Source organism: Peromyscus californicus, unplaced genomic scaffold (assembly GCF_007827085.1).
Source record: "Peromyscus californicus insignis strain IS unplaced genomic scaffold, ASM782708v3 Scaffold_5__1_contigs__length_169319896, whole genome shotgun sequence".
NCBI lineage: Eukaryota > Metazoa > Chordata > Mammalia > Rodentia > Cricetidae > Peromyscus > Peromyscus californicus.
In genome coordinates this window covers 31681702-31706600 of record NW_026294573.1, presented here as the reverse complement: position 1 = coordinate 31706600, position 24899 = coordinate 31681702, and the positions used below count along the sequence as shown (strand labels likewise).

Below are 24899 nucleotides of genomic sequence, written 5' to 3'. Positions count from 1 at the left end.
TCTCAGTATTTTTGTAGGCACCAGCCATGGAGGCAAGTGAGGTACCCTTTGGGCCCTCAGTGGCCATCCAAGGGGTCACTGCAGTATCTGCTCTAGGCAGCCTCTAGGATCCTGTGATAGGATTGAGCAGGGCCTTGGGTCACAAAATGCTGCCCCTGCTGCCCACTGCAGCTCAGGGAGCAAGGTCTATGTGCCTTTCAGCTGACACAGTGAATACGTTGGTAGAGACAGGTGGGGAAGATGGACGTGCCCATGCAGGTAGAAAGGAACTCAGGACAGTTGGTGGTGACATCTGTCTAGACAGGTGTGATGAGACCAGTCACTCTCAGTCCATGAAGCCAGAAATTCACGGGAACAGGAATGTCACCTGGGGTATTTAGGGGAACCTGGGGTATTTAGTTGTCCCATGTGACAGCAGCAGTGGGTATGAGATAATGGCCAGCTTGAACTCTGGAGGGGGTTGGCACCTGGGGCCAAATGATGGATGCCAGGACAAGTGCTGGGCACCTGATCACACTGTGGCTGCCTGGCCCCCAGGATGTGGTCCTCGGAAAACAAAACCATGACCCAATGAATTTGGAAGATGCTGAGTTGAAGCTAAACAGCTGGAGGCATGATGGCACGTGAGGCGGAGGCAGGCGGTTCTCTGTGTGTTCCAGGGCTACATGGTGAGGTTGGGTCTCAAAAATACAAAACGAAACAACAATTATTAATATATACAAATAAGAAACATGTAACAAATACACCGGTAACAAAAACAAAACCCAAAATCAAAACCAAGAAACTTCATGTAAAATTCTGTTTTAAACAGTAAAATCCACTGCACACTGATTGTGTGTGTGTGTGTGTGTGTGTGTGTGTGTGTGTGTGTGAGAGAGAGAGAGAGAGAGAGAGAGAGAGAGAGAGAGAGAGAGAGAGAGCTCATGTGTACATGCAGGCATGTGGAAGTCAGAGAAAAACCTCAGACGTTCTTCCTCATCTACCACCTTATCTGAGACCAGAATTTGTTGTGCACTGCTGTATAGGCCAGGCTAGCTGGCTCACAAGTTACTGGGGATTCTCGTCTCTTCCCTCATCTTGCTATCGGAGCCCTAGGGTTACAGATGTGTGCCATCACATCCAGCTCTACATGGGTTCTGGGAATCCAAACTCAGGTTTATATGGCAACCGCTCTACCCACTGGGCCTTCTCACTGGCCCAGTTAGATGTTAACCTGGATATTCATTCAGGGGAAAGTGAGGAGAGGCGGACTGAGAGGGATTGTGGACGAGGAGATCAGGCAGAAGTTGTTGTGCTCACCCTGGATAGAAGAGTCTTCGTGAGCCTGCTTGGGGGACCCATGAGGCATCACAGGGAAGCTGGGATATTTGTGAGCTCCCTAGTTTCTGGTTTAAGTCATGTCAAATCTATCTTCGACTAAACTCCTGGTATCCAGCTCTGTGTTGTGACTATACTTGCATTGGAAATAATCCTGTGATGGTCCCCAGGGCAAAAGTCCAATAGAGAATAGTACTGTTGAGTTAAGGGTGGGCAGGGAGGAAGGCAAAGCAATCAACAAAGTCTTCCCTTGAAGTCAGGGGTGGGGTGTTCAGAAAGGCAGAGATGCTGCTGATTTCCCAAATGCAGATGATGGCAGCAGAGAGATGCCCCAGCCTGTTACCGGATGTACCTGATAACAACGTCCACTGCTGCCAAGGTGGAGTGAAACCCTCACACTATTTGAGTAACAGGCAAACATGTCAAAAACCTAATAGGTGTGTATTTATTTTGATCCAAATATCCACCTTTGAAACGTATCCCGAAGAAGACACCATGGACAGACACAGGATATTTTATGAGACTGTTCATAACATTATATGTAATATAAAACACAACTATATTATTTAATATCATAGGCTTCTTTAAGTAAATTATGGCAGCTATATGGTGAACAGGTACCGTGAAACCAGTTTCAAAAATCTGAGAAGTACAATGGGAAAATGTTGGAATATATCACTAAGGGAATACATATTATTAAATGACTACAGCAAATATGATCTTCTGTGTGTGTGATAACTAATATACAAAATTGAGAGTTTAGCTCAATGCTTGAGCATTTACTTAGCATGTACAGGGCTCTGAATGCAAATCCCAGCACTGCAATACACACACACACAGACACACACACACACACACACACACACACACACACACACACACACACACACACACAGCCATACGCCTTAGTCATCAAGGCCTGCCCTGTGGATTCAGTCTTCCAAATAGCTTTTCCCTCTCTTTTCCCACTCCACTGTTTACTCATCTCTCTCTCTCTCTCTCTCTCTCTCTCTCTCTCTCTCTCTCTCTCTCTCTCCCTCTCTCCCTCTCTCCCTCTCTCCCCCTCCCCCGCCCCACTTTCACCTGACTCTAACACCAGCACCCCAGTCCCTCCTCCTCACTTCATCCCACACTGGCCTTCAGGACCTGGGCTCTGTCTCACCTAGTCACTTTCAATGGCTACTTGGCATTATCCATCGTCTTTGCGGAGCTTTGAAGCAGTATGGCAACTGATCTGTCGGTTTGGTTATAAGACAGACTAGTGTGTGCTCAAGACATGACTGAAAGATTACACTAATTTAATTGATATTTAAAACCTTGAAAGGATCACATCAAGATGATTTTAAGGTGGCCATCACACATTCATTTGGAATTTTATTTTGAATCCACACTGGAGAATCCATAATTGGTCAAAACCCTCATGTAGCATACTGCCCGTTAGGCCCTTTAAGCCATAAAGGTTCTCAATCTTCCTAATGCTGCGACCCTTTAATATAATTCCTCGTATTGTGATGACCCCAACTATAAAATTACTTCCGTTGCTACTTCATAATTGTAATTCTGCTGCTGTTTACTGAATCGTAATATATCTGAAATGTGGTCCCTGTGAAAAGGTCTTTCGACCCCCAGGTTGAGAACCACCGCTTTATGGTCTGTCTCCTGGCAGCCCCTCCAGCAGCCACCCTTTGCCTGCAGCCCTCCAGTTCCACTATTGTGCGACCCGAGATAAGATGTAAGCTCTGTGTGCCTCGGTATCCCTCCTCCGGGTTGCCCTCAGAGTCAGTTCGGGTTTGGTTCAGCAGCTGGGTCATCAGGGCCTGGCAGAAGCTCGCGGAAGGCGTGTGACCCCGGAGCATCAGAGCGTGCGCGTGGAGGGAGCTGCCGGCAGGCTGTGCTCCTAGGAAAGCAAAAGGGGAAGGCGCCTGGCAGACGACAAGCTGCGGAGGCTGGGATCTGGCTGCTTCTGGCGACGGAATGTGCCCCACCCTCGCGGCATGGCTGGCATCCGCCCGGCCCCGACGGCAGATAGTATGGGCACGTGCGGAGACGCGTGGTTGTGGGTCCTACCACAGCTCCGGGACTCAGGATCCTCTCCAACGTGGAACCACCCGGCCCACACGGGACAACCCGGCCCGGGGCGCAGGTGCCTGCTTCAGAGACCCCAACGTCTCCGCACGGAGCCCGGCGTGCGCCCCGGCAGCTGGATGGGGACCCAGGACACCCTTGATGGCCTCTCCCCAACCCCTTACCCCCGACCCTCCGATACCTACCTCGGGGTCGCACCCGTGGCTCCCACCACCCCGCGCAGTAGTAGCGGTACAGACACCAGGTGAACCGGTGTCCGCGCTTGGGCCCGCCCCCGAGCCCCCATTGGTCGTGGCCCGGGCAGGGCGGGTCCGAGAAGAGCTCCTGGGTCTAGCCCCCGAAGGCAGGTCATGCTCCTGACACTCGCGGGTCGGCGCCCCGGGAGCCCACGTTGCCCTGCCGGTCCTACAGGCGCGGCAATCGCCTGCCTAGCGCGTGGCGCACAGTCACTGCGGAGCTGCCAGCGACAGGTGCGAACTCAGGGGATCCTCTGCGCCGTCCTGTCCTCGCTGTCGGGGAGTCGCTGGATGCGCGTCCGCTGAGCATCCGAGATGGCCACGCGGATCGGACTCCTCTGGCTGCTGGGCCTGGTTCTGTGCGCTCTGGGCGTCCGCCACGGCCCGCGTCCCCCATATGTCTTTCCCCAGCGTCGTCTGGGAGTACACGAGCGCCGAAACATGCAGCGAGAGATCCTGGCGGTGCTCGGGCTGCCTGAGCCGCCCCGACCCCGTGTGCCACCCGCTGCCTCCCGGCAGCCAGCGTCCGCGCCGCTCTTCATGCTGGACCTGTACCATGCCATGGCCAATGACGACGACAGTGGATCCCTGCATTCTCACCTGGGGCGCTCCGACCTGGTCATGAGCTTCGTCAATATGGGTGAGTGCGAGGAGGGCCCGGGTGGCCTCAGTCTCCACATGGAGAGCTCATGGCCGCCTGTCTAGAAAGGACGTTCCTAGTCACCTGTTGGGAATGTTGTCCTCCAGGAGTGTGAGGACAGAGAAACACGGTGCAGCAGACACGACCACGGGAAAGGGGACTGCAGGGGTCAGGACTGGAAGATCTGAGGGCTATAGCGGGTTCCCCGAGAGTGGGAATCTGGTGATGCCCAGGTCCCCTAGGTGGCACCGGAAAACAGTCGGTCCTGAAGACTGATGAGTAAACAGAGGCTGTGATGCTGTCGTGATAAACGCAGCTCTGAAGAGAGGGACAAAGTTCAGTGTAGACATCTGTGGGCATATCATCAAAGTGACTAGGGCTGACCCGTACGCCCTGACGGCAGGTTCTGTGTAGCAGGAAGCGGGTGGGTGGGGTGCACTGCCAGGAGGTGGAGTGGTCGGACTCAGACCATGACTAGTCTTGTGGGCCTGGGCCCCAGCAATTGGACCTTGGCTTGGCATAGAGCGAGTGGCCAGGACAGTGAATGACCCAAGGTGAGGCTGTGAGTCTCTTCAATCTCCCAAAGTGTGGCTCCTTTCTCCAGGTAGCTCTTGACCTCGGGACCACATTCTCCTACTAGTCTTAAAGGCATTTCCCCCAAAGCCTTTTATCTGTAAGCATGAGTGTTTACTTTTGGTCAGGTCCCCATCTGCTTTGCTTCTGTCTGCCACAGGCAGCCTGGGGTGTAGCAGACACTAGACTGGGTCTGGTACCAGGCCTTGAGCTGAGAGCAGGGAGAGGAAGGACCTTGCCGGGGCCACCAGTTCCTTTGTGTTGTTCATCCTCCCAGGGGCACGGGGAACAGCCACAATCTTCACACCTATTTCCCAGGTAAGGGCGGAGAGACAGTGGCAGCCTGTAAACCGCCTGATAAAGGCCCAGGCTGCATGGCTCTGTATCCAGTGCTCAGTTTTTGACATCCCTTCCAGGGTAAGAGGAACTTTCCAGAGTGTAAGGGGCGGCAGCAGGTGGATGGTATCACCAGTCACTTGTTTCCTGCCTGAAGGTGGGAAAGGGGGACAGCGGTACCCGCACTCTCCAGTCCACAGGTGCTGGTGGGTATAGTAAGGGAGAGCACAGTGAAGGCCCAGGCGGTCCTTCGCCAGCACTGAAAGCCCACACAGCCAGGAGGGGGCTGCAGCAGTGGGATCCGGAGACTGCCTTCCTGCTTAAAGACCAGGATTGGGTACTTAAGACAGACCACGTGTGGGACCGAGACTGGCCCTCCATCCTCAGGAAGGCTGGCCCAGAGTGCAGGAATAGAAAAACTGAGGATAGAGTTGTCCAAGAATGTCCCCCTAGGGGAACCTCTGATCAAAATGAGTCACCACCCAGCCCATGCCTTACTCCCCTCCCCCAACTTTCTCCTTGGGTCAAGACAGGAAACAGCCCTGGTGGGAACTGTTGCGGTGGACAGAGCAGGATCCTGCAACGCACCTTGAGAGGCATCCTTTGCTCTCTCCAAGCCGCACATCACTTCCTTCCGGGACCCCTGGTAAATCACTAGAGATAACAAATGGACGAGCAGGAAGCCAGTGGAGGGTGAACCAGGTCCAGTCCCTGCTGATCCCTATCTCTGCTACCTGCAGCTCAGCTTTGCACATACAACAAAATTCTCAAGTGAGCTGCTCAAGGTGACTTCTGCTTGTAATCCCAGCACCCGGGAGGCTGAGACAGGAGGATTACTACAGCTTCAAGGCCAGTCTGGGCATCAGAGTGAGACCCTGTGTCAAAACACACATAAAAACAGAAAGAGGGCATGAGGTAGATATTCCTGTATGTCTGTCTTGTGCATATTTAAACCTAGAAACAGCTAAAAGCCAACCAAAAACTGCGTGTCCTGTGTTGAGAATTTTCTTAGAGTCCAGAAGATCTTCGGCCCTTCACATGCTTCCATTTGTTACTGGCTCCTAGCAACAGTACATGAATTGTATGGGAAGCCCTGCTTTATGAACTCAGGTTCAATGGCTAGCCCAGGCCGACACAATGTGTCGAAGGCCACATCCATAGTTATGGATTCCAAATCGTGTTTCCTACCATGATGTGTCCCCCCCCCACACACACACACATTGCCTGAGTGTCCCAGTAAGGTCTGTGGAATTAACAAGCAGGCCTCTGTTTGGTGCCGACTCACTGTGGACAATCAATTAGAGCACCCCCTTTTTTTTGAGGCACTGGCCACACTAGTCAACTAACTCTCCTAGCTACAGTGATTGCTTACCAGCTGAGTGCCAGGCCCCGTGTGTCAGGCACGTACCCAGATGACTTCTGTTGGCAAGCCCAGGCCCGAGCCTGAAGGTCAGGGCCCGGGAACCAGCATGCCACCCACAGCAGCAGCATCCCAGGGTGTCAATGGCTGTGACCCCGTGGAGCAGTGTGACAGCAGACTCCTGTCCCTGGTGTCCCTGACCTAAGTTGGCACTCTCAGCACCAGACCCTATTCTCGTCCCCTCCCGACCCACCCTCAGTCGCTGCTGGTCTCCGTCATTGTGTGCTCCCCTCAGTGGTCCTGTTTCTGGTCTGCTGTGACAGTATCGGAAAAGCAAGATGCCCCCAGGCCTGATCCTCGGCTCTTTCATTGGCACCTGCTGGCCTCACTGCCCCGTCGTGGGCTGGGCAAGTCCTTCCCAAGGGTGGAAGGGGGCAGGAAGGACCAGCTCTGCTCATGTCAGTGGACAGGCAGGCGGCTGTGTTCTGGATGGGGAAACTGAGGCACAAATAGCACCAACAGTCAGAGTCCAGGCAGGACCACATGGAGCCATCTGCACGTGCATGGGTCCCTTTCCCAGCCCAGGAGCTTTTCTTCTGGGGCCTCAGATGGCGAGGCAGGGGCAGCAATGAACTGTGGTGGCCAGATCTGAGGGAATGAGAGACCAGGCCTTGGTCCCACTCTGTCCCTGCAGCCATGTGACTTTGAGGGTGATGCTTTCTCACCACTGACCTCAGGGTCACGTCCTTTGACCCTTTACCAGGGAACTCGGTCATTTCTTTGCTCACTCGCTCATCCATCCATCCATTCCTTCCACAAGTAGTCAGGTAGTACCTACTATGTGCCAGGAAGCCTGGCTCTGGTTTAGATGCTGGGGAAGTCACACTGAACAGGCACTGCACTGCCTGTGTCCTTTCAGTGACGACCTTCCGGTGGGAGAGACTACATGTGTCATGAAGGTGGCTGTCGGGGGTGACACATAGCCACCCCACCCCCAATTTGGAAACAAGAGGACCTGAGAAGGGCTGGGTCAAGGGGCTTTTGACCTGGGGCTCACACAGAGAGAATCCCCCTCTTGACTACTCTCACTGTGGTTGGCCTTTCCCGGCTTCCCTCTCTGAGCCTCAGTTTCACCCTCTGTGAAATGGAGCTGTTGGTCTTTAAGGGGCTTCCAGTGCTGACTGAGATGATAGCAGCACTGACCACATGGCCAGACCTCCACATCTGTCCCTGCACTTGCATTCACAGTACTGCCTCAGGAGAGTGAGGCTCAGAGAAGGTTGGTGATATTCCCAAGGCCACACAGCAATTCGTCTGCATCCTGTGCTTATGCCCTCCATACAGCTGCCTCCATCCTCAGTTGGGGGCCTGTCCTGTCTGTCCCTAGATGCAGTAAGAGCTACTGTATTAGACTAAATGTGAATGTATGCTGTAAGCTGTAGCTAAAATTTTCCTGCCTGGCCCACAGTCAGGACAAATCTCTCTCACCTGCCAGTCCCACAGCCGCTCAAACCCAACCAAGTAAACACAGAGACTTATATTGGTTACAAACTGTATGGCCATGGCAGGCTTCTTGCTAACTGTTCTTACAGCTTAAATTAATCCATTTCCATTAATCTATACCTTGCCACATGGCTCGTGGCTTACCGACATCTTCACATGCTGTTTCTCATCATGGCGGCTGGCAGTGTCTCTCTCATTCAGCCTTCCACTTCCCAGCTTTATTCTCCTCCTTGTCCCGCCTACACTTCCTGCCTAGCCAATGGCCAATCAGTGATTTATTTATTGACCAATCAGCAACACATTTGCCATACAGACCATCCCACAGCAGTAAGCTGAGAATCCTGTTCATAATGTGTTCCTGAGTTCACAGTATTTTCACATGCTCGTCATATAAAATTCAAACCATCCAAAAGCAGGGGCTTGTATGGGAATCCTAATTTTACTAGCCAGGCCCCCAGGGCTTTGTAATTCCTATTGGCAAAGATTCGTTTGGCTTGTTTTATTAAAAAAAAAAAAATCCCACATTTTTATTTTTTATTTTAATTATGTATGCACTATGTGTACATCTGTGCATACACATTCATGTGTGTGGGCATATATGTGTACACATGTGTGCACATGCTTGTTGGGGGTGGGCAAAGCTGATGTTCCGTGCCTTCCTCACTTTATTTATTGGGATAGGGTCTGTCTCAGAACTGAGAGGGCACTGCTTCTACCGAGTTTGGCTGGCTATCCCGCTTGCCCTGCAGATCCAGTCTCTGCTCCCCGAGTGCTGGGAAATACCCCAGGAGTGAGCCTGGGTCTCGCCACAGTACTGAGGCTCCTGGTGGGAGACATTCCTTCAGGTGCAGAATGCACAGGTCACCAACCCCAGGGCCCCACCCTCCTCTGAGATCCTGCATGAGCCCAGGAGCCCAGGGTCTTGTAAGTCTGGTGTGGGGCCCTCAGTCTTTGGTACCAGCTGCATAGGGCAGTCATGCCCAGCCCCGCCTCCTCAGGGCCTGGGAACCTGTCCTCACCCTCAAAGGCCCCGCCAGGGAAGGAGGCAAATCTCACAGCAAGTGCGGACACCAGGGGCCTCTGATGGAGACTTGCTGTGACGCGGCTGTCGCTCAGACCAGCAGTAGCACCCCAGTCCCCAGGAGCTGTGAGTGATGGACACTGAGCCAGTGTCCTGGGGAAGAACAGAAGGTCACTCTCTCTGTCCCCGGAACACAGTGACTTGATGAACAGGCTGCTGCCATCCATCCGTCCACCAGCCATGTTCAGTTACTGCCCTAAAGAGCTCACCATCTAGAGGGGACGCACCCCACTGACACGAGGGGACAGACCCACAGCCTGGTCACACTACACCACTGAAGGAAGTCAGGGAAGGAAATCAAGCAAGGCAGGACCCTGGAGCCAGGTACTGAAATAGAGACCACAGAAGAATGCTGCTTACTGGCTTGCTCAATGGGGCTTGCTCAACTTGCTTTCTTTTTTTTTTTTTTATAATTTTTTTTTTAAAGATTTATTTATTTATTATGTATACAGTGTTCTGTCTGTATGTATCTCTTCAGGCCACAAGAGGGCACCAGATCTCATCACAGATGGTTGTAATCCACCATTGGTTGCTGGGAATTGAACTCAGGACCTTGGGAAGAGCAAGCAGTACTCTTAACCTCTGAGCCATCTCTCCAGCCCTCAACTTGCTTTCTTAAACAACTCAGGACTACCTGCTGAGGGGTGGCACCACCCCCAGTGGGCGGGGTCCTTCCATATCAATCATGAATCAAGACAGTATCCTACAGGCTTTCCCATAGGCCCATCTTATGGTGACAATGTCTCAACTGTGGTTCCCTCTTCTCAGATAACTCTATCTTCTGTCAAAGTGACATAAAGCGAGCCAGCACAGGGACCTGTGGAACCGAGTGTCGCTTTCTCTGTGGCCAGGGCATTGCTTTTTGCATATCTTTCGATGGTTTGATTTTGCAAAATGCCTCTACACAGCATTGCTATCTGTATCTGTCTTACCTGGCGACAGTTACCTGTCTTATCTTAACTATTACTTTCTCAAAGGCTGTACTGACCCTATGGAAAGCATCCAACTCTTCTCCGTCATTCATGAACCTATGACCCCTTCTCTTGCCTTAATATCAGCTACAAAGAAATGACATTCCCTAGTTGACTTTTTTTTTTTTTGGAGGGGGGGATGGTGTGGGATCAAACCCTATACCTCACACATTTACAAGATTGTTTTTATCATTACATTCCTCTTTTCTTCTTTTTCTTTCTTTCTTCTTCTTCTTCTTCCTGCTCCTCCTCCTCTTCTTCTTCAACAGGGTCTCACTATGTAGCCCTGGCTGTCCTGAAATTCACTATGTAGACCAGGCTGACTCAAACACACAGAGATCTGTCTGCCTCTGCTTCCTGAGTGCTGGGATTAAAGGCGTGCACCACCACCTGGCTCTCCCTTGCTTTTTAAACCCCATTAGTGCTGGGCTTACCTGTCTTGTTCACCTCGGTGTTCCCACTGTCTAGGACAGATGTGCAGAAACGAGCAGAGAACCACAGCTGTTAGAGAAAGACACCAAAACACTTGCTCTGACGGTAAAACTTCGGAGACATGCTGAGGTGTAATGGGACTCTATCCTTCCCATCCTGGTCTGGGGCTGGAGCCTCCTACCTGCTATAGAGGTGAACCTGTCACCCAGTCCACCCCAGCCCTGCTGTGTGCCGGCCACTGCAAGCTTAGGTCCTCACGGAAAGACAGGAAGCTGGCTTTAGCTTTGCTCTGTCAGTTCAACCTGGTGCTTTATAGAACCTGGCTCGGGGTCAGAAAGCCTAGTACCACAGAGGGAATTGTTAAAGACTTGGAAATGCATAATTAAAATCTCTGTTAGGTTCGGAGAAGACACTGGGCTGCTTCATCCCCTGCTTACTGGCAACTCAGAGTTTTTTGGCATTTGAAAGTGAAAGGAGGGCCTGGATGATGGTAGCATACTTTTTAAATCCCGGAACTCAGGAGGCAGAGGCTGGTGCATCTCTTTGAGTTCCAGCCAGCTTGGTCTGCAGAGCAAGGGCTATACAGAAAAATTCTGTCCCCAGAAACAACAAATGAAAGAAAGAAAGAAAGAGAGAGAGAGAGAGAGAGAGAGAGAGAGAGAGAGAGAGAGAGAGAGAGAGAAGAAAGAAAGAAAGAAAGAAAGAAAGAAAGAAAGAAAGAAAGAAAGAAAGAAAGAAAGAAAGAAAGAAAGAGGAGACTTCCCTAAATATTCTTCCGTGGGCATTTCTGTGCAGCTGGGCCAATGTGGGATTTCTCAGATTTAGCCTCTGCCCTGATAGCTGTCCCCACCCTGGGCCCACCTCAGCTGTCACCCCCATTCTCTCCTCCCCTCACCTTCATGGGGTCTTGTAGTTGGGCTCCCCCACTATGTGGCTCCCACTGGTCAGAGCACAGCAGTGTTCTCGGCCCTGGGCTCCAGCTCACTGCAGACATGCCCCCCACTTAACTCAATGCTACACCCCACAGTGGTGGTCTGTGCACAGCAGCCCCTCACCAGTGCACAGCATCTCTCCTCACTTAGAGTACCCTTTGCCATCTGCTAAGACTGCTTCCCATCATCCTCTGGGGCCTTTTGAAAGCTCCCCTCCTCCAAGAAGCCTGTTTAGCTCCCAAAACACAGTGGGGCAGACTTCTCCAGCACTTGATGGCTTGTCCAGGAGTTTGTTATCCTACGTTTGATTTTTATTCCTTTCTACTTCTGTTCTTCCACTTTTATTCTGTACCCTAGAGGACACGTAGGTCCTTTGTCCCCTGGTTGATGGCACTGGGTGTCCCTCCCTTTCTTAAGGTCCTTCCGCGGCCGACTTTGTAATGTGGCCTGCACTCTGCACATCCCTCTCCCAGGAGCCCGAGGGGAATTCAAACAGAACTGACAGCTCAGCTCAGCTGTCAGATCTGAGTGCCCCCCCCCATCAAGGGCGGGCTCTGGGTGTCCTCTGTCCCACTGAAATTCAGCCAATTATGTCCCTGTAGACAGGGTTTTACCCTGGAACTGTGATAATGTTCTGCCGTGGGACCAATGTCCACCTTGCCATAGGCTCGGGAGCTCTGAGAGAAGGCATTTGGATTCACTGATGGGTCCAGGGGCCTGCTGAGCACTTGCTGGGTTTCCCTCTATACCACCTCCTGGGCCTGGTGTGCTCCCAGAGCAGACCACAAGCCTGTGCGTCTTAGAGCAGGAGCGGGCCCCACTCAGGCTGCCTGGGGTCCTACTCCGAGCACAAGCCATCCTGGATCCTGGTGGTGACCTCACTCCCACTTTGTCTTCCAGTGGAGCGAGACCGAACCCTGGACTACCAGGAGCCACACTGGAAGGAATTCCTCTTTGACCTAACCCAGATCCCTGCTGGGGAGGCTGTCACAGCTGCTGAGTTCCGGATATATAAAGAACCCAGCACCCACCCACTCAACACAACTCTCCACGTCAGCATGTTCGAGGTGGTCCAGGAACACTCCAACAGGTACCTCCACTCTGCCCAGATGCCCACCTCACCTCACGGTCTCATGGCCTAGGCTCTGCTGGAGCCTGTCCAGAGGGGGCATTTCCAAGAGAGGAAAGGGGCGCCTCCTAGGAGAGGTCCTGAGACGTGAGAAAAGGGCTTGGCCTGGAACTCCCTGCCCTGCCACTATGACTGTGGAGCCCTCAATAGGCCACAGTACCGAGCCACTGAGCCACTGAGCCAGTGTCCCCATCAGTAGCACACGGACACAGTAAAATGCCAGGGGTTGGTTATCAGTGGACTGTGGCACCAAAGGAGGCCAGGCCAGAGCCAAGCAGGGAAGAAGCTCTGAAAGAGGACCTCAGGCAGGCACAAGACACAGGCAGCCGTGCGGACCTCAGCCCTTGGTTAATTGTTCTTTCATGTCCACAGGGGGTCTGACTTGTTCTTTTTGGATCTTCAGACGCTTCGATCTGGGGACGAAGGCTGGCTGGTGCTGGACATCACAGCAGCCAGTGACCGATGGTTGCTGAACCATAACAAGGACCTGGGACTCCGCCTCTATGTGGAAACCGAGGATGGTGAGGCTCCAGGGCTTAGCAGGAAGCTGCCCCAGGCGCGGTGGGAGGTGGTTCCAGCCGAGGCTGCCAGCCCAGTTCACGGAGCCCTCTCACTGGACCATGCTTGGCCTCTCTTGAGGACTCAGTGGGTAGAGTGGCGAGGTCCTGGACAAGGGAAGGCCCCAGGCTCCTGCCTCCACTCTGAGAGATTCTGCAGTAGGAAGGAGGCGTGGGGGATCTGCACCCCAGGTTCTGAGTGCAGAGGCCTGGGCTGTCCCTGCTCTGCAGTGTTGGAACTTAGTTTCGTGTCTACACAGGTTTATATTCACTGCTTCACTCGCAGGGTTTTCCTGGGACATTTCCTTCATGGTGACAGTGAGGACAGAAAGGACAGCAGGACAGGAGACTGGCCTGTCCCAGGTCCAACAAAAGGCTGGAGGGATAACGGGAAGGAGAGGGCAGAGAGGTGGCAGGGGTCACTCTGAGTTAGGGAAAACTGGCAAAGTGCTTGGAGAGTTTAGAGCAGTTTAAAGCAGTGGGTGACAGATGTGACTGTGGTTTTAAAAGACCAGGCTAACTTCAGCCCCTCCAGTAGGGGATCCTAACCACGCCCCCAGGTGAGTTCTCCTGGGTACCATGGGGCCCCAGTTGTCAGCAGCTCTCCCAAGAGTTTCCAGTGTCTGTCCAAGACTCTTGCCAGACAGGCCAGAGGCAGGGATGGCCAAGGGTGTCCTCAGCCAGTGAGACCCATGGCGATCCCAGTCGGTGTCCTCCCTGCTCTATGACGCAGCGCAGAGGCAGCGTGGGGCAGGCTCACAGGGTGCATCTGGCCTTTCCCTCTCTGTCCCGGTCCTGGGAACCGCGTGGCCCGTGGACCATGGCGGCGCTGAGGCTTCTGGCGTGGGCGCTCCCGCGCGGGGTCTCCGCCCGCCGCCTACAGCCCGCGCTGCCCCACCGCCTTGGCCTCCGCTTTGCTAGCGACCGCTGCGGGCGTGTCCGCTTCTACAAGGACCCCGTGAAGGCGGTGGAGGGCGTCAAGGACGGCTCGACCGTCATGCTCGGGGGCTTCGGGCTCTGCGGCATCCCCGAGAACCTGATCGGCGCACTGAAGACCAAGGGAGTGAAGAACCTGAAGATCGTCAGCAGCAACGTGGGCGTGGATGACTTCGGCCTGGGCATCCTGCTGGCCTCCAAGCAGGTCACGCGCGTGGTGTGCTCGTACCTGGGGGAGAACGCTCTGTGCGAGCAGCTGTACCTGGCGGGCGAGGTGGACCTGGAGATGACGCCTCAGGGCACCCTGGCCGAGCGCATCCGCGCAGGTGGCGCCGGCGTGCCCGCCTTCTACACGCCTACCGGCTACGGCACGCTGGTGCAGGAAGGGGGCGCCCCCATCCGGTACTCGCCCGACGGCCACCTGGTCACCCTGAGCCAGCCGCGGGAGGTGCGCGAGTTCAACGGCCGCCACTACCTGCTGGAGCACGCCATCCGCGCCGACTTCGCCCTGGTCAAGGGCTGGAAGGCCGACCGCTCGGGCAACGTGATCTTCCGGGGCAGCGCGCGCAACTTCAACGTGCCCATGTGCAAGGCCGCGGACGTCGCGGTGGTGGAGGTGGAGGAGATCGTGGACGTGGGCTCTTTCGCCCCGGAGGACATCCACATCCCCAACATCTACGTGGACCGCGTGATCAAGGGGCCGAAGTACGAGAAGCGCATCGAGCGCCTGACCACGTGCGACAGCCCGCCCTCGACCATGGACAAGAAACAGGCCGAAGCCAGGACACGCATCATCAAGCGCGCGGCTCTCGAGTTCGAGGACGGCATGTATGCCAATCTGGGCATCGGGATCCCTGTTCTGGCCAGCAACTTCATCAGCCCCAAGATGACGGTCTACCTGCACAGTGAAAACGGGATCCTGGGCTTGGGACCGTTCCCCTCGAAAAAAGACGTGGATCCCGACATCATTAACGCGGGCAAGCAGACAGTGACCGTGATACCCGGGGGCTGTTTCTTCGCCAGCGATGACTCTTTTGCCATGATCCGCGGGGGACACATCCAACTGACCATGCTCGGTGCCATGCAGGTTTCCAAATACGGTGACCTGGCCAACTGGATGGTGCCAGGCAAGAAGGTGAAGGGCATGGGCGGGGCCATGGACTTGGTGTCCAGTGACAAGACCAAAGTGGTGGTCACCATGGAGCACTGCACCAAGACAAAGCAGCCCAAAATCATGGAGAAATGCACCATGCCGCTGACCGGCAAGCGCTGCGTGGACCTCATCATCACCGAGAAGGCTGTGTTTAGTGTGGACCGGAAAAAGGGGCTGACGCTGATGGAGCTGTGGGAGGGCTCGTCGGTGGACGACGTCAAGGCCACCACAGCCTGCCCCTTTAAGGTGTCCCCCAACCTCAAGCCCATGCAGCAGATCAAACCTGATGCTTGAGGAGCCCTGACCCCCGCCCCCTCCCTCCAGGGCTGATTTGCGAAGGAGTTAGCGACCACAGGGGACATGCTGAGCAGCAGCACCTGGCCAGTGTGCCACTGGCTTCTCGGGCTTCCTGATGCCAGGTTGTATCTTCTCAAGAGCCGAGTGATTTTAATTAAAATTCCTAAACTGAAAAAAAAAAATTCCTAAACTGAGCCTGTGCGTCCTGTGCCTAACTAAAGCCCTCCGCTACAGCCATGGAGGAGACTGGTCCCCGTCCCTCACTTTCTGTGACCTTCACATACAAGGCTCCAGAGTGTCCCCTGACAGGTCTCAACACCAGTGCTGCTCCTCATAACTGAATCATGAAACGCAGAGGCAAGCATAAAGGCGGGAGGAAATCCAGAGTTCACCCGGTGCCACTTTACTGCTGCTGGGGAATGCAGAACTGCAGATCTGTGAGCAGGACGAACACTCTGGCTTCTCTTCCTGGGCCTTGTTTCTGTTCCTAATTTTGTTTCCCTGAATCTGCCCGCTCCCTACTTCCTCCTGGGAGCTGCTTAAGTGTCCACAGAAGAGAGGCAAGGCCTGTTTCCCGTGGGATGAAACTGAGGGAAGATGGTTGGTACTGGTATTCCACCTGAAAAACCACTGTACATAAACAGTCCCAGAGTGTGTCGGAAGAGGCCTGGGCTTAGCACAAGTGGAGTCTAGAATCTAATCAATGTCATGGATGAGTTCTTACCTAGTAAACATCAGCGTCTCCTGGTGCCCATACCACACTGACATTCTGTTCCGGAAGTCCAGCAGGCCTCCCCTCCTAACCCCAATGTGGCAGCTCTGGGGTCTCTCATTCTGAATTTTTACTCTCACGATGGAAGTGAAGAAAGTTATAGAGGGGTGTGTGTGTGTGTGTGTGTCCGTGCGCGCGCGCCTTGAGCAAGCATGCCTCCCATCATGCTTTTCTGTCCAGAGCTGGGAAGCCTGGTGGCCTTCTACCAGAGGGGTCCTAGCTGATGATGGGGTCAAGGAGCAGAGCTGTAGGGAAGGTGCGCTCTGGTTTGGGCAGTGAGCAGCTTCTCCAGGCCTATCAGATCCAGAACTATGAGAAGAGCAGCATCAGTCCCTCTGGGCTTCCGCTCCAGCTCACTGGGCCTCTGCCTTGTGCTGGGCAGGGTAGGAGTTGCTTGGCTCTGCAGCTGCTTGCTCCAGGCCTTGAACAGTTGATGCCGTCTCTGGTCTTAGTTTGTGTGCCTATAAAACGGGAACCTTGACTTAGCTGCATCCACGGGTTCTCAGTCCAGCTCCCCTTGCCTTGAGAGCCTCCAGAGGTCTCTAGCACACTTGCAGGCTAGCTTTGAGGAATTCAGCCAAGGACTGCTCTGTCCAGCCGAGCCTGGAAGACCAGTGACATCAAAGGAAAACAAGTGTGCCTGAGCCTGGAACACAGACGGCCTCTGTGTTCCAAAGCAGCCGGGGCTCTGGGACTCCACGGGGCCTGTCCCGGGTCCCAGCCTGCCCCTTGTGTCACTCATAGGGCCCGACACTGTGGCTCTCACCACCCTTCCTGCTCACGGCTGCTCCATCCTCCCATGTGTGGCCCTGGGGCCTTCCCTATCTTTCCCTCTGTGCCTGAGGCTCTGCCCCCTCACAGCACCTGCTTCCCCAATGTCTTCACTCTGGGCCCCACTCTTCCTGCGTGACCTCATCTGAGTCTCTTCTCAGGGCCAGCCTGCAGCCCCACAGCTCTCCGCCTCGGTCCTGGGATGGGGTCTCACGAGTCTAGCACATTTCTTAGTGGCAGGTGAAGTCATAGGTCAAAGGCTGGAATGAGGAGTTTTCTTTCCAGTGCCTGGTGGACATCTGGTGTGCAGTCCAGCTGCTTGAAGGGCTGACCTTTGAGTGGACTGTCCGCCACAGGCAGACAGTGGCCTTGACTCCATGTGTAATGAAGGGCCTGGTAAGAGTGCAAGTGGAGCAAACAGACCTGAGTGTGCCCATGAGTGTGTTCTGTTTCATTACAGTTTTGTGTGGGGATTTTGTCTAAGGCTTCAGCTTACTAGACAGGTGCTCTGCTACTGAGCTGTGGCCTCGCCCTTCGGGTTCTTTTACATTTCTTCCAGCACTGGGTGGAACCTGGGACATGGAGCATACTAGTGTCTGAGATTTTATATATGCACATACATGCATGTACATGTGTGCATCGGTGCTTGTAACATGTCAGTTGAACATCAGCACTGTGTTTAATGATCTATAAAGTGAGCATTGTTGGGTTTTGGTGTAAGGAATCTCATACAGGCACAAAGGGAAGTGATTCTGAGTCCTGTCGTGACTCCAGAAAGGAACCTGACTGCCTGGTGGGAGGTGAGCCCACCCAAAGTGAGCTGCTGCGTGTGTGTGTTTGTGTGTGTGTGTGTGTGTGTGTGTGTGTGTGTGTGTGTGTGTGTGTGAGTGTGGTTATTGAGACCATTTGTGTGGTTATTATACTGTTTGACTATTTGGTTGGTTTCTCAATACTTTTTGTTTTGTTTTTTACGATTTATTTTATTTTATGGGTATAGGTATTTTGCCTGCATGCACAGATATGTGCATCACATGCACCCCTGGAACCAGATCCATCTGAACAGTGAGTGCCATGTGGGTGCTGGGAATTGAACTGAGTCCTCTAGAGGAGCACCCAGTGCTCTTAACCACTGAGCCATCTTTCCAGCCCCCTTTCTATTTATACTTTGAAAATCTCATATATGTACACAATGTATTTTGATCATATCCACCCACCATGACCTACATTTTCTTGTTTTTTTAAAACAGGATTTCTCTGCGTAACAGCCCAGCCTGTTCTGGAACTTGCTTTTTCTTCTTGTTTTTTTAAAACAGGATTTCTCTACGTAACAGCCCAGCCTGTTTTGGAACTTGCTTTATAGATCAGGCTAGCCTCAAACTACAGAAATCTACCTGGCCTCTGCATCCTGCCTGAGTGCTGAGATTAAAGGCGTGAGCCACCACTGCCCGGCCACTGCCTACTTCTGATTCGCCTAGCACCTCCCTGTTTCCCAACTTCATGGTCTCCTTTTTTTTTTTTTTTTTTTTGGTTATTAATAACCCAGGCCCTGCTACTGCTGCCCAACCACACTTGGATTTGGGGCTGTTCTCTGCAGTGCAGGTAACCTACCAGCAGCCAGATCTATTTGGCTTTTTGCTTCTTTGAAGACCAGCAAAGCCAGAGCTGGTGGAGGAGGCTTTGCTCTCCTGGGTTGACTGTGCTGTAGAGGCACCTGCAGTCCTTAATGGATCAGGGGACCACCTTCCCTTTTATAGGCTCCACTCTTCCTGTGGACAAGCTCCGGTCTGTCTTCCTGAAGCCCCTTCCTTTCTTTAAAGCCATAGGCTGGCCTGGTGAACACACACTTGGCACTAGAATGAGCCTGATGTGAACTGAACCCTGGACTTTGTTCTGACCTCTGACCCTGCTCAGCCTGAGGTCCATCAGGGCAGTGAATGCCCTGCCCTTGGATAATCAAGCTTGTTGTGCTGGGAGAATAAGGCCCAGCGATGTCCTTGCAGAGGCTGCCATGAGCTGGTGTGTCATGAACCTCACATTCTAGTCCCCAGAAAGTGCAGGATGAAGATGGGACCTGGGTGTTAGATCACCGGACCAAGGAAGTCTGGGTCCTGAGCATCCCCAGCAGTGGACTCTGAGTGACTGTGACTTGGGTTATTATGAGGACCAACTGAGGACATTAATGGGCGAAACCCTGACATCTGTCAAATGTTCTCGTCTGTCAGGTTCTCCCCAGCAGGAATGCCTGTGGCTACTGAGGTCCCTGTCCCTGTCACCTCAGACCTCCTGGCCAGAGTGCTTGGGTTGGTCCCCAGATGAGGAAACTGAGGGTCAAAGGTGCCACACCACCCCCCACAAGTCAGTCAGTCTGTCTATTGTTCTGTCTCTGTCTCCCAGGGCACAGCATGGATCCTGGCCTGGCCGGTCTGCTGGGACAACAAGCACCACAATCCAGACAGCCTTTCCTGGTCACCTTCTTCAGGGCCAGCCCGAGTCCTGTGCGGGCCCCGCGGGCAGCAAGGCCACTGAAGAGGAGGCAGCTAAATAAAACTACCCAGGTGCAGCCCTCCAACAAACACCTACGAATCTCTGGTAAGGGCCGGGCTGGATCTGAGGCCTCCTTTACAAGTTGAATCCTTCCAGTCTGTCAGCTAGGTCTTATTAGAGCCCATTGTCCTTTTCTGTGTGTGCCTGGAAGGGAGGGTGGGCTGTGCCTGGCAGGGAGGGTGGGCTGCAATCAAGAGTCTGCAGAGGAAAGCAGAAGCCGAGAGTGCCCAGAGCACAGCCACACCCTGTGGGGATGGGGAGCCACGGAGGACTGTTGAGCTGGGTCATGGCATGAGCAGGGATCCAGAAGTGGAACTTGTGATCCCAACGGTTCAGTTTCCTGTTGTCCTTCATTTTTAAATGTGTCTGTCATGCCCCCCCCCCACGGGAGTACCATGGCAACTCCGTAGAGCAGGACCCCTGAGGAGACTTTGCACCTTTCTGTCCTGCAGATGGTCATGGCGCCCGAGGCAGAGATGTTTGCCGTAGGCATGAGCTCTACGTCAGCTTCCGGGACCTCGGCTGGCTGGTAATTTCTACCTCTCCTCTCTGAATGCCACCTGCAGAGCCTGGGGTCTCCAGGGTGGAGGTGGAGCTACTGTGCCTTTAGTGTGCATGAAAGCCGTGAAAACGGGGGCAACCTGAGCTCTCTGCCCAGTAAACTGTCAGCACTATGACAGGGAAACTGAGGCAGGGCCTTTGGGCTCTTCCTGCTACAGCTGCTGCAGGAGGCATGGGGGCAGCTGTGGAGGAGACAGCAGAGGAGGGTGAGGTGTGGAGGACAGAGCTGGGGTCCAGCCCTGCCTGCTGAGGGTCACTGAGGGGGATGAGGGTTCACAGGCACAGGTCATCCTGTGACAGGACCTATGATGATGGTCAATGGAAGGACACTGATGTGACTCACCTTTTCCTACCCACAGGACTCGGTCATCGCCCCCAAAGGCTACTCAGCCTATTACTGTGCTGGAGAGTGCAACTACCCATTTACCTCCTGCATGAACTCTACCAATCATGCCACCATGCAGGCCCTGGTCAGTATCACAGTGACCTTCTTGGGACCTGAGGGACTGGACAGGCATGGGGGTGGAAAGAACAATGGCATAGGGAACTTGATCTGCAGACTTCGCCATGCAGTTTGGTTCCTGCCCCTCAGTAAATGCTGTTGCTCACATGGGTGTCTCTGGAGAGACACCTAAGCATACAACGTGCACTGCACATTCACAGGTGGGAACTTGTGGACTTGTGGGGGTCCCGGACTAACGTAATACAGCCTCTGGAGTCAGACTGAGGCGTGCACACAGCAGATGGGTGCCCACTAGGGGCCTGCATGACCCATGTGCCCTGTGTATCCTGGTAGATCTGGCCTCCCAGATGTTCATGTGCTTATCCATCCTGCCTGGCTGGGGGACTCACGAACCCTCAGCTTTGGGGCCTTCACTCCTCCTGGCCCTGCTCCCCACTTCTTTCCTGGCTGTCTGTTCTCACAAGTTATAGTAGTAATGAGCAGCAGTCTGGGCCACTCAGTGATGGAAGAAGTGTTGGCAGGAAGGCAGATGCAATTGCCCACTGCCATATATTTGTGCTTTGTAGAGCCTGGTGTTGAGACTTCCTTCGAGAACATTTTGTCTGGAATCCTAGCACCCAGTGACCTTGGCCTTGTGTTTACCTAACAGACAGTTGTGCCAAATGATGCTCTAGAGCAGCGGGTCTCAACCTATGGGTCACAATCCCTTTGAAGTTGAATATCAGATATCCTGCATATCAGATATTTACAATCCATAACAGTAACAACATTACAGTATAAAGTAGCAACGAACTAATTTTGTGGTTGGGGTCACCACAACATGAGGAACTGTATTAAAGGGTCACAGCTTTAGGAAGGTTGAGAACCACTGCTCTAGCGTGAACATCAAGACTTAACAAGCTGCTTTGAGCCATTATTAAGTATCCTTTCACAAAGGGCACTGGTGTTTGCTGGATGCCTGGAGCCACTGTCCTGGGAGATGCTCAGCCTGATAGAGGAATGTGCATGCTTTAGAGAGGGGTAGAAGGATCGGCACCTGTTTCAAGCTCAGTGACACCATCAGACAGCCACAGGGACTCCATGCAGCCTGTTTATCACCTGCAAAGACAGCTTTGTCTCAGAAATTGAGGTTAAGCTACAAGAAGAAGGGGAGAGCTCTTTCTTGAACTTATACATTTGTTCCATAAACGTTTCTAGTTCAGTCTGCAAAAAAGAGACTGCCCCTTCCACAGTTTACACCTACCTGGTGGGGATGTAGTAAAAGACAGAGCAATTCAGGGCAGTGAGGCACCAGAGGGTGTCCCATGGCACCCAATGCTGGGGACCAGTAAGCTTGAGTCACAGCAGAAGTGGATGTGACAGTGGACCAGGGGCTGAGAGTGCCAAAGGGCTTCTGTATCAGTCCCTCCAAGCCAGGTGCCTGGGCTGTCTTGAGGGCAGTGGGCAGGGCAAATATGCAAGGAGGAACCTGCCCTAGCTGCAGGTGGAGAAGGGGCTGAGATCTTCTGGAAGGGTAGTGGGTGGGAACTGGGACCATCAGGCTCATGTCCCTATCTGCATGCCCTCCCTACCAGGTACACCTGATGAAGCCAGATGTCGTCCCCAAGGTGTGCTGTGTGCCCACCGAGCTGAGTGCCATTTCTGTGCTCTACTACGACAGCAGCAACAATGTCATCCTACGCAGGGAGCGCAACATGGTGGTCCAGGCCTGTGGCTGCCACTGAGTTAGCAGCCTGCTGCCAATGGCCCATTATCTGGTCAGCCCCTCTGACCAGGAAACAGAGACCCTATCAGATCCAAGGCCAAGGTGGAAAAGTCGGGTTTTCAACTCTTATGTCCATGTTCTGCCTTTGTCACAGGCGTGGCCCTCTCCTGACCCCTCTGTTCCTTTTCTCTGCCCAAGGGTGGGAAGATGGTCCTGGTTACAACACTGGTGACCTAAGTCCCCAAGCAGCAGCCCATCTCTGCCCCTCCCCCAGGGACATCTATTGAAAGTCCTTTGGGATTGGCACAGAAGTCTAATTTACCCACCTATTCATGATGACTACTGGGCCGGCCTGACTTGAATCTGGAGCACTAGATAGACCTCAGGCTCTTTAGTATCCACCAGATACTTAGGTGTGACCAACTCCCTCCATTATTCCATGGCCTGTCCCTTGGAGGTATAAAACGAGATTTCTGGAGAAGCATTTTAAAAAAACATGGAAAAGCCAGGGATAGTGATGCACACTCTTAGTACTTGGAAGACAGGCAGAATTACCCATGAGTTCAAGGCCAGCCTAAGATACATATCAAGATCTTTCAAAAGAACAAAGAAAACAACCAAACAAAACCCTTGTGTATTTATGGATCTCAGTCACTAAACCTCTGGCCAGACAGGCGAGGCCAGCTGATGAACAATCTGTTGTGGATTTGACATCTGGACTCAGCCATTGCCATTAAGGAAACGCCAGCAGTTTCCTGATCCATAGTCCCCACTTCTGCCTTGGTACAGCCATCACAGGCAGGCGTACAACTCAGCATTAGCCAGAAACACAAAGCTGCGTCCTGTCTTGGTGCTGGAGCAAAGGTATTGTTGGCAAGAGGACCCCAGAACAAAAGCCAAGCAGCCCCAAGGAAAGAATGCATTACCCTTCAGGTGCTCATGGTCCATGCAGCAGCAGGCGGCAGGCGGCAGAGAAGGAGTCGCATGATGAGGAATGCTGCTGAGCACTCCTGCCCAGGCTCCAGAGCCTCACTTGACTCCTGCTGGCAGAGGACCATGACTGTGTCTCCTATCAAGGACTTCAGCCCCTGCTATCCTCCCAGAGCTGTCTTCCCTGAAAACCCAGCACCCTGGGGATTGGTACTCTACTGCCACTAGCAAAGGCAAGACAAGCTCCACCCTACCTCCACTGCACCAATCGGATGATCCTTGGCAGAGGTTTGGTTTACCTGTGCAGGGCTTTTGACAGCTAATCTTAGTTGTCAACTTGACACCCAGGAAGAGGGACCCTCCAATGAGGTACTGTCTCCATCAGCTTGACACAGGGGCACACCTGTGGGGCATTTTCTTGATGGAGGAAAGCCCAAACCAATGTGGACAGTACCATCCCTGAGCAGGTTGTATAAGAAAACAGTGTTCCTCCATGTTTCTGTTTCAGTTCCTGCCCTGACTTCCTTGGATGATGAACTATGGTGTAGAAGTATAAGACAAACAAGCAAAACCTTTCCTCATGCTGCTTCTGGTCATGGTGCTTTATCACAGCAACAGAAACCAAGCCAGGACAGGCTCCAGTATGTCTCTGTCCTCAACTGCCTCCTGGCCTCCACTCTTCAGGCCACTGTCACAGGAACTCATCATCTCTTGGCACTCTCTGCTAAGTTCTTTACAGATGGCCTGTCCTGGTTCTAGAACAAGTCCTAAGTACTGTGGTCCCTCACTTCCAATGCCTGTCCTAACACTGGTTCCTGCTCACTAAGGCTGACCTCTGAATAAAGAATATCGCAGGGTCAATCTACCTGGGCCAAGTCTAGCTGTTCCCTGTGCAGGTATATTTTAGGTAGATTACTACTGAATTCAGTGGTGTAAGGCAGAGTAGGTAAGCTGATCATTGAATCAGGTTAGAGCCCTGAGAGGAAAAAGATTACCGTCATCAAGGAATTCTGCACTCAGGCTACCCAAAGACTTGATGTTTCTCACTCGTCTCCAGTCTGCTGCTTGTTGTGCACACATGACCTGCTACTCCTCATAAACAGGAGTCAATTCCCTAGTCAGTCCACATGTGTACATACATATATACACACATATATATGCATATGCACGTGTGCGCGCACACACACACCGACACAAACCCTGAGCACACGTAAAATACACGGTCAGTCACCAACTCCTTGCTTCCACTGCTGCAATGAGAAAGCAGCCATGGCAGTGTTGGAACATAAATGGCTCCGGCTGTCTCAACAAAATCTTCTTCACAGAAACAAGCAGCGGGTTGCCTAAAGCCCAGGTCGTGTGCCAACCTCCTGTCTCCTGGCAGAGTGGGCTCTTTGAGTCATAGTATACCATTTTAAAAACCTGAGAAAACAGCGTGAACGTTAGATACCAGAGCCGCTGAGGCCGACACCAGGCAGGCAGCTCTGATTCCTGCTGCCCTGACATGATCTGACAAGGACATCTGGCATAAAGACACATGACCCGGCATGGAAGGGAACGAGCCATGGGAAGGTATTACACCTTCACAGACTTGCCATCCCACCCAGGGGACAGT

The 24899-nt window shown here is 53.2% G+C and overlaps 2 protein-coding genes across 3 annotated transcripts; both read left to right on the top strand.

Moving 5' to 3' along the window:
• The first annotated feature begins 3953 nt into the window (after window positions 1-3953).
• On the top strand, window positions 3954-24827 carry LOC128097127 (bone morphogenetic protein 8A-like). Of its 2 annotated transcripts, XM_052717360.1 has the most exons (7): window positions 3954-4278; window positions 12367-12556; window positions 12968-13116; window positions 19476-19670; window positions 20078-20154; window positions 20546-20656; window positions 22224-24827. In XM_052717360.1, the coding sequence occupies exons 1-7, from the start codon at window positions 3954-3956 to the stop codon at window positions 22371-22373; spliced, it is 1197 nt and encodes a 398-aa protein (XP_052573320.1). In that variant the 3' UTR covers window positions 22374-24827. The 2 variants fall into 2 exon arrangements, with proteins under 2 accessions (XP_052573320.1, XP_052573319.1); XM_052717359.1 differs by lacking the exon at window positions 22224-24827 and having other exon boundaries at window positions 20546-21732.
• On the top strand, window positions 13111-15539 carry LOC128097126 (succinyl-CoA:3-ketoacid coenzyme A transferase 2A, mitochondrial). Its single transcript, XM_052717358.1, has one exon. It carries the CDS (start codon window positions 13877-13879, stop codon window positions 15533-15535), a length of 1659 nt encoding a protein of 552 aa, XP_052573318.1. The 5' UTR covers window positions 13111-13876; the 3' UTR covers window positions 15536-15539.
• Window positions 24828-24899: the final 72 nt, after the last annotated feature.